Genomic DNA, 13,284 nt, shown 5'->3' on the forward strand with positions numbered 1-13,284 from the left:
GAGCATGTTTTGATATTTTTCTTCAGAGAAAAACTGGTGTTTTGAAAGGTTACATTTCAATATGCAAAAAAGAAGCAAAGGGACTATAACTGTCTGCTATTTTTCCAAGCTGCTCACCACATGGAATAGCGGTGAGCACTGAGAAGATTTTATTCAGGATGGCAGTACATCCTAGGCACTTGGATGACTAGTGCTGGAGCCTGGTCCCCATTACCTGGGACCTGAAAGCTGCAGGAAAAGACTGGAATAGGCCATGCTGTGTAGAGAAATTCCATGCGGGGACGGACAACAGGACACCAATATGATGATCGAAGTCGCCAGTTTATTGAGCCTAGCTGATCATTCTTATACAATTCTCTAAGTTCCTAAGAAGCTTTGACTGGCTGCTGCATGCAAGCATTTGGCATCCACGCGCACAAGCATAAAATGTGATTGGTTATATCGACACTGTACACGCGTATAAACATAGGACATAATTGGCTATATTAACTAGAGCATGTGAAACTTGTCTCAGTCTAATTGGTCAAGATAAACTGCTGAATTGAGGTTGTTTGTGCCAAGTTCCCTTTATCGTGGAATGCGCACCTGTGTTTTTCTAATTGGGATCTTTCTTTTTCTGTCTTCTTGTTTATTCTGTTCAAGGCCTTCTAAAGGCGTCTGGAATGCTCTTGCGACCATGAGCTACTTTCAGGCCCAGTAACTAAGTTCCATATAATTGAACCCTACAATGCTGGACAGGTTTCTGTTGGATACAAAGTATCAGCAAACTGATATTTGTTACTGCTGATTTTTGGTCCAGCTTGCTGCAGCCTAAGGCCACAGGCCAGAGGTGGTGCCTGAGGAAAACACCTGAGATGTGACCTGGTGATCTCTCCAGGGCTAAGAAAGTCTGAGGGTTTGGGATGATGTGGTAAAGAAGTTTGCCTGCAAACCAGTCCTGGACAGAGAAGAGACAGCTCCCATACAGAGACACCAATGGGTTCCAGATGACAGGTCAAGTGGCAGACTTCAGAGACTGAAGCCATTTGCAGCTACCTACTCCAGTTAACTATTGAACTTACCATGGTGTTGAATGCTGAAAAAGTAATGAGCGCTTTGCAGCACCTGCCCTTCAGACTGACAGATTTTGGCTGTCTGGACAGTCACTTGAGAGAAGTGCTTCTGTGAATAAAAATCAGTTGCTCATAGAAGACTGCGTAAATATGGCCATAAGTGCACATACAGGCTAGAATTAAGGGTTTGTGCTTTTTGCATTATTCAAGTAATACTTTCCTTATCACCAGCCAAGAAAGAAAGGTTCAAAGCCTTGGTAAAGCTTGCTGAGATGACAAAGGGAAAAGGGAAGCAGCCCCTACAAAGTGGTTGTCCTACTAAAGCTGCACTAAGACTAGTTTCTATCAGTGCAACCAGGCATCTAGAGAGACATTAGGTATTAGGCAGTGTTTTATTACACAAGGTATTTATACAGAGATATACAGAGGTGCCTTTCTGTCAAAATGGCAGCCATATTTACCATCATTAACAGTCATCAGCCGCAAGATCACTTCCTGCCAAACTGAGGTAATGGTGGTGGTACTTTAATGTCTTGACCTCTTTCCAGTTTCTTCTCACAGTCAACTAGATAGTTGACCCCATCAATGACAATCTGAACTAGTTCTACCTACAACAACAACAACAAGAAAAACAATAAGAATAAAAGATTTAGGTAACGCTGTTAATAGAGGAAGGAAAAAATTGGCTTGTACGGCAAAGACAGCAAGTAAAGCCGGACCCAAGGAGGGCCATAGAGACCTTGGCATAGAGATCACACATGCTGTGGCACAGGGAGTATGGGTCATGCACTGGTCCAGTGGAAGCTCATAGTAATTCCCTTCTCCCTACTCCTTCTCCTGTTCGTGCTGAGTTTGGCCTTCTGACAATAGAAATTTTCAAATAGGCCCCTAAAGGTATTTCCACCAAATTCTGCTCCTACACATATCCTTATATAAACAAACAAACAGAAGTGCTTAAATAAAATGTTTAGGCATGAGTTTAGAGACCTATTTCCAATGTGACCACTCTGAGGGTACAAGATCCTCCCCAGACATTTGCTGAGAACTACAGCCTGGCACAGCCATGAGTTGCCATCTGCTGTGTTCTCAGCATTCACATATTAGGACAAAGAAACTGAAAAGGCAGTGTCATGGATGTTCAGAGTCATCAGGCAGTTCTCTCTGAAGCAACAAATGCCAGTGTAAGTAAAGAGGCTCTCGTGTTTTGCCAACAGCATCTTGTGAGGTTTGGATTAATGCCTTTACCCAAATGCCTTTGGGCTTAAAAGCTATTGAACATTGGTCTGACATTTGGCAAATGACTGCAGAGACTACTGGCACTTTGTCTTTCTTCTGTAGAAAGGGGGGGGGAGAGTTGTATTTTCTTGATGGATAGGAATGAGAGAGATGAGTAGTACTGAAATGATTCAAAGAATCATGCAGAGCCCTCCCTTACTGTTTAGCATGCCTAAAGAATCTGTACATATGTGCTTACTTCTTGATGTTTTAGACTGTTGTTTTCCTATATTCTGTGAAGCACAACAGCTTTATTCAATATACAGTCAGTACTGTAGAAGAAAGAATGAACCGCATCAAAGTGGACACCAGTGAATTGCAGAGGATAATCGATTCTTACGCGTTCTGTACATCATCAACTGTAGAAACTAAAACTTATTCTATGGTATTAAGATACTAGTGTAGTTCTGTGCTATTTAAGTTTAAAGCTATGTAGTTCTTTGTGTGTTTCTGAAAAAGCAAAAATTATGTTCTCCTATGAGAAAACACTGTTTTTTTTAACAGGGACCCATCAAAATTAACAAGAGGGAAAATTCTTTTGCTATCGTGATAATGTGTGTCTAATAATCCTACTTCACCTGAACAATGTTTTTTGGATTTTCATTTTGATACAGAAATATTAAAGAGCATTGTTTTCTCACTGTGTAAAGTAACTAATAAAATAGGCAACCATGGGCTAACCTTTAAAGGCTTCAGTTCATCCAGGCATTTAAACGCTTGCCAAAATATAAACCTTTAAATATGTGAGTTGATCTAGCAACACATTTAAGCACTTGTTTAAATATCTTGAAGAATCAGAGCCACAGGCAACATAGCCTCATGAAAGTAATATGAGGATATGGTCAGCTGAGCAGGCTTACTGAAGACTGCATCCTTGGGCATAACAATTAAAACCCATTAATATTTGAGATTAGATATAGAATATGTAAACACTTACTACAAAAAGACAAGGAAGCCAAAAAGAAAAGGATCAGTAATTTGTTCAGTTTATGGTTAAAAAGCCAAAATAGCCCCCTGTACAGGAACTCTCAGAATGCTATATATACAAAAGAATTTAAGCAAAAGCAAGCCTTCCTTGTTCCTTTCTCTCCCCAGGCTTAAATCAAAATTATAACAACCAGAAAAATATTATCCTGACACTCTGGCAATTAATATTAACTATCCGAAGATCATAGACAAAAATAGAGTGAACAAAGATACCATCAGTCACACGTAAGTACAACTAAAGACTCTGACACTTCTTCAGCAGACAAAACTTCTCTTTTGGGGGTTTGAGGATTATAAATATTATCAGCCAGAACAAAAACAAAGTGACTTTTCAAACTTTCTAAAGAACTTGACGCTGTGACATATTCAGCTGCACAGTCTTGCCTGTATCAGATACCAGACTACATGGAATGTCTTTATATTCTTTTTCCAATTTACTACAGTCTTTGTTTGGGCTCCACATATGTAAAGGAGTCGCAGCATAGCTGTGAATCCCAGGGTTCTGATACAGAAGTTTCTCCCTCAGCATTCCTTCACAATTTCTTACTATTGCATCTTTTTTGCCTTTCTGCATTTTTTACTCTGCTGCCCTGTGCTCACTGAACCTAAATCATAGGCCCTGTTTGGCATTTAACCCCTCTCATTTTCTGTACCAGTCTTTCCAGATTGCCAGCACAGCTCTCAGTGGCCCTAGAGCACAAACTGGCCCTTGTACTGCTTGCCGACATTCCACTGTCACCGGGAAGGCATATGCTCCTCCCCTGGAAAACACTAGAAGGAATCCCCCAAGAGCTGTGTTTCCAGCTGCAGCTTCAGGAATAGTCATTATTGTAACACCCTCTTGAGTCCATACAAATTCCAAAGAGGAAAAAGTGCTTAACTCCCCTGTTTTCTGGACTCTCAGCAGAAGGCCAGCTCAGCTGCTCTTTAATGGTCACTTGCAGCTGCCAAGAGAGGCAGTCTCACCTTCCTTGCTGTTTGTTTCCGGTTCCCAAGCCTGTACCTCCCTTGTGCTTGCATGAGAATTTATGTGAGCACAGTCAGCTGAAAAATAATTGGAATGGGGGTGCAAGGAGGGGAAGAGACACACTCATTTCCCCAATCCAGTGGTACCATGAGCCCTGAATGCTGCTGGATGCATGGGGCAGGAGGGAAGTGGGGGTTCTTTCACATGACTGGGAGTTGGTAGGATGGCAGGGCTAGACTTTTGGCCACAGCCATTTAGACTGACTGGCTGAAAGAACTCATCAAACCAGAGTATTATACTTCTTCAAAGGCATGGCTCACTCCACTTGCAGCACCATACATTCCCCTGCAGAGGATCATGAGTTGATCATTCCCTACCACGATAATTCATCAGGTGCCTTTATGCAGGGAAAGATGTCATACTCATTCTGACAGGAGTGTTGGCATTGCTGATACTGTTTTATTAAGCCCAGGAACCACATTTCTCAGGTAGAGGGACTCATCCTAAATTCATGCTGGCTTTATATCATCTATAAACCCTTCTTTTTCAGCTGACGCGCTCTTGATGTACACTGGCACTGGTAGAATGGGATTCAGACGCAGAGCAGCAGCAAAATTTGCAATTTTATATTGCACAGCATAGTGGTATCTTTGTAATCTTTTTCAAAATTACTGAAGAATACAAGATATCTTGTCCCCAGCATAATTCCTCCACAGGCAGTGACATGCTAGGACTCCAGACCCCATGGCATTGTTAGCTTCACGGTAGCCAGCAAGCTATATTACTGATTTTTCTTAATCTCTGTGAAATGGTTCATTAGCAATCTTTAATGACTGGTTTGTTAAAACTTAACACAAAGACTAAATCCCATTGTCTCTTTATTGTGACAGTGACTTATTTTCAAGGGATTTGTTTTTACTATAAAGTATTCAGTGGCTTAACAGTTTATTTTACTGTCTTTTGCAGACCAGCTGTGTTGGGAAATCAGAGGTCTGAATTTGCAACCTCCAGGAGTAAAATAATTTCATATTAAGTTTGCATTGACCAGTAACTGAAACAAAGGAAAAATGCAAACAATTTTATCTTGCACCTTTAGGAATACAATTCAGTTCTGTAAACACATTTACCACATAATGGAATTTATTTTATTATATACTGAAAAAGATGTCCAATAATAAACATTTCTATCCCTCTGAGTTTGTCTTGTCCTATTTAGATTTAAAAATCTACAAGGTACGGATTGTATCTTATCTATTGGCTTAAATTCTTTGAATCCTCACTATATGAGGCACCACTGACTTCAGTAGAGGTCTTCATATAAACAAAATTTATAGTTTCAAGTCATCTGTCAGTAGAACTCATTAATTAATCATGCCATGTAATCCTTTTTACATTATTAGCGTTATTTTAGTATAAAGCACACATGGTGATGCTTCAGATTTTAATAAATACCTATGTATTTAGGACTAGATCTAAAGGAAGTTAGCTACCTACTTGCCAGCATAGGCATCAAAATCCAAAATTTAAATTCTCCAAACCCCTGTCAAAATATACCTTGGCTGTGAAGACATTTAAGAGGATGTCCAAATAAGAAAGGACAGAAGACCTGAATTTGCTCTGTCCCATAGGCAGAAAATGCAGGGTGAGCGTCCTGGTTTCAGCTGGGATAGAGTTAATTGTCTTCCTAGTAGCTGGTACAGTGCTATGTTTTGAGTTCAGTATGTGAAGAATGTTGATAACACACTGATGTTTTCAGTTGTTGCTAAGTGGTGTTTAGACTATAGTCAAGGATTTTTCAGCTTCTCATGCCCAGCCAGCGAGAAAGCTGGAGGGGCACAAGAAATTGGCACAGGACACAGTCAGGGCACCTGACCCAAAGTGGCCAACGGGGTATTCCATACCATGTGACGTCCCGTTTAGTATAGGAACTGGGGGGAGTGGGGGCGGGGGATCGCCACTCAGGGACTAGCTGGGTGTTGGTCGGCAGGTGGTGAGCAATTGCCCTGCGCATCATTTGTACATTGCAATCCTTTTATTACTACTGTTGTCATTTTATTAGTGTTATCATTATTAGTTTCTTCTTTTCTGTTCTATTAAACCGTTCTTATCTCAACCTATGGGTTTTACTTCTTTTCCCAATTTTCTCCCCCATCCCACTGGGTGGGGGGGAGTGAGTGAGCGGCTGCGTGGTGCTTAGTTGCTGGCTGGGGTTAAACCACGATAGTGAGCAAGAAAGGGAATCCAACTGGATGGTTGTGAACCAGTTTTAATCTAGTTGCAGTCTAAGTGCATTAGCCCAGGGTTCTATTTGTGTTACAAAATCCTGGCAAGAATCAGTCTGAACTCAGGTGCTGTGCCGCAGTAATAGGACCAAACTGCATACATATCTAAGCTGCTAAAGCCTCTCAGTGCTATGCTGGTCTGTATAAATATACCTTGACAGTACACTCTATTTTGCAATGGAGTTTTAACTTGCAGCAGTCCCCAAGGTAATTAAAATTTTGCTGCTATACAGGAAGGCAGCCTTTCAAATCCTGACCCATGCAAGCAGGTTGGCATCTGAGACAAAACCCTGGTTTGTGTTGTTAGTAGAGTCCAGTGGAGTAAGAGTCCTCGGGAGACATCTATCCCACTAGGGCCTACCCAATTGAGCATAACTGAGAGGTTAGAGCACTCGTGGGAAGTAAAAGACATGTTTGACAGAAGATTTGAACCTATATTTTCTATTTACTAGAAAAGTGCTCGAATCACTGGGCTTACAGGATCTTGCAAGGTTAATTTTCATCTCAGTTGTTCTTGACATGTCCAAGGATGAACACAGCCCTGATCTCAGCGAGGAAAGGGAAGCTGTATAGCTGTGCTACAGGGTTTAGTATATGACTTGGAGTAAGGATTTGGCTGAGATAGAGCTGATGGAAGTGGGCTACAACTATTTCACACTGCTGTTTTTTTCCTCATTCACCTGTAGATTTGCTCTTTGGAGCTGTTCTGCTTTATAAAATACTTAAATATTAAACTGGAAAGAGGTCTGGGACCTGAGTCTTCCAGGAGAGCAACTTCACCATCTGTCACACGACACTAAGGGGACACCACCAGACTGTAGGGTCATTTCCACTCTCTTTCTGGCTCAGTGAATATGCATTCAAACTGAAATAGCTTCAAAAGAAGTGTCTGAGACTAACCCATTTCATCTTAGCCTACAGCCCAACAGGGAGGGCTCAGACATGACAATTCAAATCTCTGCTCTACAGAAGGCAGAGGACTGATTTAAACCCAGCTCTCTTGCATCCTGTACTCGGTGTGACATTGGACGTGGTAAGATGGCACAACTCATCCTCCTCCATTATTTTGTTGTGAAAGGACTGGCTTAGTCCTGCTGTCTAACTGTAGATGTGGTGGGTTGACCTTGGCTGGCTGCCAGGTGCCCACCAAGCTGCTCTATCATTCCCCCTCCTCAGCAGGACAAGGGGGGAGAAAATAAGATGAAAAACTCATGGGTTGAGATAAAGGCAGTTTAATAAAGAAAAGCAAAGGCTGCATGCAGAAGCAAAGGAAACAACAAAAAAATTATTTTCTACTTCCCATCAGCAGGTGATATCCAGCCAGTACGCATAGCCTTAATAACGAATGCCCCCCCCGCTCCTTTCTCTTAGCTTTTATTGCTGATCACGATGTTCATATGGGATATGGGTCAGCTGTCCTGGTTCTGTCCCCTCCCAACCTCTTGCCCACCCCCAGCCTACTGTGGAGACACAGCCTTGATGCTGTGGGAGCACTGCTCAGCAGTAGCCAAAACACTGGTGTGTTATCAACACATTTCTAGCGACAAATACAAAGCACAGCACTACCAGGGCTGCTATGGGGAAAGTTAACTCCATCCCGGCCAGACCCAATACAGTAGAGAAAGTGCATGACTGTGAATCCTAAAAGGAAAACTGCATGTTCATCTAGTCTTGATTTCAGTGCCTGATTCCCTGGGTGGGTTAGTCCTCAAATCCTGCTTCTTTCCTCAGTGTTTTGCACTGGGTACAGCAGGTACCTGCCCAATGTACAGTACCTAGCTCTGTTCCCAGTGTACAACTTCAGTGAACCCCATTCTTAGATACCTAACTCATGTCCAGCACTGTAGAGAGAACCTGGACACCTAGCTCATAGCTGTGTACTCCAGCAGGTAGTCAAGTATAAGAGTTTGTGCTGTGACGCTGAGAAACATCATCCCAAGGGAATTCTGTTACCACAGCCAAATGTTTCCAGTACCTGCACGCTTTCAACAAAAAGCCTCAGCACATGGTGTAAACAAGTCACATTTATGGAGCTTGCTCAGGGTTGGGTTTTTTTCATTGTCATATTTGGCAAACACTGCACGCACAGTAGTAATTTTTCATTGTGTAAGCCTTTCCCTTGGATCAAATTCACCAGGAGAAAAAACTGCCATAGCTCTCAAAAGTGACTCTAAAGTCAGAGTGAACCCAAATGGAGGGAAACTGACTTATATCGGTACAGATCTGAGTTTAAAAGCAAGGAAAAAAAACAAACAGGTTACCTCTGATCGACCCATGCGGTCCAGGTTGGAGATATCATACACATCTGCTACAGCTGCTGTGTCCACTCCACCAGTGCCGCGCTTCTGCAGCCTCAGGTTCTCCAGGATTTTTGGAAACCTGGGATCCTAACAGAAGAAATAAATAGGTTTGTGCATTGCCTTTTGCCTTGCTTATTGTTATTATCCCTGATCTAATAGCACCTCCAGAAAGACGGGCAGAGACAGTTTCCTCTGTCTTCAGATTATAGCCTGTCTTGGTGGCTGTCTGCTGAGTAGATTAATTTCCATAACAAATACAATAATTTGCAGAATAAAAATATGCTCAATTAGTCATGCATTATGCCTGGGACCTAGTTGTTGCATATCATGCAAACATCCGATTGCCGTAAACTGTCATTTTTTATTTGTTCCTTTATAAATCAGATGAAGACTTGATTTATGTCACTGGCCTTTTAAATAACTTATGTACCTTGCTAAGCTTTGGCAGCTTAACATGGACTCCAGCACGTAAACCAGTTCCCAGGTTGGAAGGACAAGTCAGAACATATCCAAGACGTTCATTCCACATGAACTCCCAGCCTCGTTCTTTAATTAATCTTTCAACCTATGAAGGCAAAAAAAAGAGAAAGGAAAAAGAAAGAGCTGCATACAAATGCCTCATCTTCTGACACTTTTTTATAGCTGAAATTCTTTTCACCTTGTATCTATGTTGATGATGAACTTCGCTATTCACCAATGGAGGTGCATAAATACATACCAAAGTAGAGTCTGGTTTGGCTCTGGTGTGAACCTTTGCATTCATCAGGCACCAAGTTCCCCAGTGATTATTACAAGGATTTCTTCATCATTTTCTCACTACCACAAACCTGAAGGCTCTTTGGCACTTTATCACATGGCCTTAGCCCATGAAGCCATATGTTTACATAATAATTATGGATTTTACCTAGAATATAAATTAATTTCTAGCCTTGGTGCTTTTAGAGCAAGGTTGCAAAGCACAAGCTGTGGTGGTGCATTTCTTTCCCCCTCTCTGGGCTGATCTACAAACTTGGGATGTCTCACCAGGCCTTAGCATAAGTGTAATGAGTCAGGCGGTTAAGCGTCCCTTGACCGTACCAGGAACTCTCACACGGCTAAGACAGGGAGTCATGCGGACCATCTCAAGGACCCCTGTTGTCTGGCAAAAACAAAAAAAATGAAGGTAGAGATAACTAGTTCTCCCATAAACTTGAGACATCCCAGCCCTCCCCTGACAACCTTGGAGCATCCCATATCTGAATCTGAAGTCATTCTCCAACAGCCCCAGAGCCTTCTTTATCTGAATCGTCACTCAGGTGAAATGGTACCAGCACAGCTGGGATTCCAGCAATTCGTTGATGACAAAAGTCAATCATCTCCCGAACCTATAAGCAGCAGTACTAAGTGAGGCCCTTTGAGCTTTCCTGGACTGCAGCGGGCTGTGACCGGCATCTCCCTCTGAGTGGGACGCCTCTCAGAGCTCGCAAACTTTCCTGTTTGTGAAGATCGGAGGTCTGTCACCGAAAGCCAAGAAGACCTGGGCTGATACTCTTTGCTCCTTGAGGCTCGACCCTTCACCCGTCGAGAAAGATGCCGAAGCATTTGACGTGAATATTTTCACCGAACTCGAGGGAAATTTTTAACAGGTATACCTCTTTTACTTGCTTATGTATCTCTCTCAGTGTCTTTGTGCACGTGTGTGTGTACTAACCTGAATATTCTATAGCAAGTATATTGCAAATATTGCTTTTCAAATCTATACATAAGTTACTGTCGTGAACTTCATTCAACTGTGAATGAATCTCAGGCTGCTATTATACTCATAATCCCTTTAGATATAAACCGTTGACCAAGTCTGGGACTAGGAGTCAATCCAGCTGCACCTAGACTCCGACAGGAGTTTAGAAAGCAAGGGGGTCTTCTCTGAACCTCGTGACTCAATGGGAGGGTCTCCCTTACCCTTTTTACATTCCCGATCTCTGTACAAATCACAAGAAATCAATTCTAACTTGATTTTTCTTTTTATATTCCTCTTTTTTAACTTGCTATGGTTTGGGTCTCTGTATACCTAATTTTAGCCTGATTCTAAGTTAATTTTCCTGTGTGCGTTTCATCCATGTATTAAGTAATAGAGTGAACCTTGCCATTAAATTCTGTGAAATCACACTTTTATATAAATTCCTATTACTTTTTTTTTTTTTTTTTGCTAATACCACTGGAAGTGATCCTTTAAGCAGTCCAAACCACTCCCTTTCATGACACAAGCCCAAACATCTCAAACGCTGTGGAGCAAACAAAAGAAGCCAAAGCCTTGTTTTATATAATTTTCAAGGTGATTCCATCATGCTAGTTGAAGGACACTTGATTTCTAAATGCTTAAATTTCACAGCCCTGATTCCACTATAAAAAGACTACATAGCTTCTCTGTAATGCTTTTCATTAGTAGTTCTAAAACCCAATTACAAAGGAGACTGAAATCATTATCCTCAGAAATATCACAAAGATCTATTGACCTTTGAATAAGCCACTATTCTGTCCACTCAGCTACACTTCCGAGACTTATTTCTGTGATCCCAATACAATTTCAGTTCAGTAAATTCACTGTCAGAAGAAAATCAGATATATATGCCAGCTCACGTTTACAAGACCTCTGCAATATAGGCAAATAATTCCATTCTGCAGAAGGATACAAAATAATGGACTCCCCTGACATCATTTCTATATTGTGTGAGGACACAGAAATTGCTGGTAAGAATCTAGACCTGATTTCCTGCCTCAGACACCTGCTCTGGTTACAGTTCCCAAAGCTATCTGACCATTTCTCATAGCAAGGTCCATAGGTGCACTTCTGTTGAACAAGAGCTAAGCACAGTAGCAGAGGCAAACCTGGAAACAACATCCACAAGCTATGTCGCTTAGGCCATGTCGTGGTTTCAGCCCAGCCGGTAACAAAGCACCACGCAGCCGCTCGCTCACTCCACCCCCACCCCAGCCACGGTGGGATGAGGGCAAAATATAAAGGCAGGCTCATGGGTCGAGATAAGGACTGGGAGGGATCGCTCCCCACTTATGGTCACGGGCAAAAGACAGGCTCAACTTGGGGAAGAAACAAAATCAATTTAATTTACTACAAATCAAATCAAAACAAGGATACTGAGAAGTTAAACCAAACCTTAGAACACCTTCCCCCCACCCCTCCCTCCTTCCCGGCTCAACTCTACTCCTGGTTCTTTCTACCTCCTCCCCCTGGCGGCGCAGGGGAATAGGGGATGGGGGTTGGGGTCAGCTCGCCACACATTGTCTCTGCCGCTTCATCCTCCTCAGGGGGAGGACTCCTCACTCGTCCCCTGCTCCACTGTGGGGTCCCTCCCACAGGAGACAGTCCTTCACGAACTTCTCCAACATGAGTCCTTTCTGCAGGCTGCAGTTCCTCACAAACTTCTCCAACGTGGGTCCTTTCCGCAGGCTTCAGTTCTTCCCAAACTTCCCTGGCGTGGGTCCTTTCTGCGGGCTGCTCTTCAGTCACAAACTGCTCCAGCGTGGGCTTTCCCATGGAGTCACAGCCATCTTCAGGGGCCTCCACTCCACCGTTCACCTCCATGGGCTGCAGGGGGACAGCCTGCCGTCTCACCACAGGCTGCAGGGGCATCAGCCTCCTCAGGCGCCCCTCCTCCCCCTCCTTCTTCACTGACCTGGGTATCTGCACAGGTGTTCCTCTCACATCCCAATCCCCCTACTCACTGCAGGTTCCCCTTCTTAAAGATGTTATCCCAGTGGCGCTACCACCGTCATTGATTGGGTTGGCCTGGGCCAGAGGCGGGTCTGACTTGGAGCCAGGGGAGCTTCTAGCAGCTTCTCACAGGAGCCACCCCTGCGGCCCTCTCCTCCGCTACCAAAAAAACCCCATGCCACACAAACCCATAACAGGCCACAATCCTGTACATTATTCAGTCTCATGGGTATGCCTGAGAAGTATACCAGATCCCAGTGAACCACCCAGATGCCAAAGAAGCATCCGTATAGGCACTTTTGTTTTTCCATGTTTCCAAACTTACTACATACTCAAAATTTCTTAGAGATGCTCTGAATTTACCTTCTTCTGGTTTTCAGGGACCACTTCCACAATCCGAGATTATAGTTCCCTGCTCTCCCTATTTTGCCTTTTTTTTTTTCAGGCCAGGGCCTGTGCTGGTGGCTTTGAAGCGATATGAGAGTGCACAGTTGTATGAGCTCTAGAGCAGCTGGGGATTCCCTGAGACAGGGGAGTCTCTAGAAAGCCAGAGAAGCTGGAGTGAAAGCTATTTTGCCAGAGTGAGAGGAATGAAGCAAGTGTTCCAAGGAACAAAAGCAGTATGATGGATATAAACACTGTTCCTCTACAGTGCAGATGAATTGAGCATGTCAAGGACTCCAATGGGGAAAAACAATTGTTGTATGCAGCC

At 43.0% G+C, this 13,284-nt stretch overlaps 1 protein-coding gene across 2 annotated transcripts in view; it reads right to left on the reverse strand.

The window, feature by feature from the left end:
- Positions 1-1,425: 1,425 nt before the first annotated feature.
- LOC138683469 (creatine kinase S-type, mitochondrial) overlaps positions 1,426-13,284 on the reverse strand; it is a 55,044-nt gene continuing 43,185 nt past the window's right edge. For both annotated transcript variants that reach the window (XM_069775276.1, XM_069775274.1), the window contains exons 8-10: positions 9,294-9,428; positions 8,825-8,950; positions 1,426-1,660 (exon numbers count right to left, since the gene is read on the reverse strand). In XM_069775276.1, the coding sequence (XP_069631377.1) occupies positions 1,541-1,660; positions 8,825-8,950; positions 9,294-9,428 (381 nt within the window). In that variant the 3' untranslated portion in view covers positions 1,426-1,540. The remainder of the gene's footprint in view (positions 1,661-8,824; positions 8,951-9,293; positions 9,429-13,284) is intronic.

The sequence above is a fragment of the Haliaeetus albicilla genome, chromosome W (genome assembly GCF_947461875.1).
Source record: "Haliaeetus albicilla chromosome W, bHalAlb1.1, whole genome shotgun sequence".
Lineage (NCBI taxonomy): Eukaryota > Metazoa > Chordata > Aves > Accipitriformes > Accipitridae > Haliaeetus > Haliaeetus albicilla.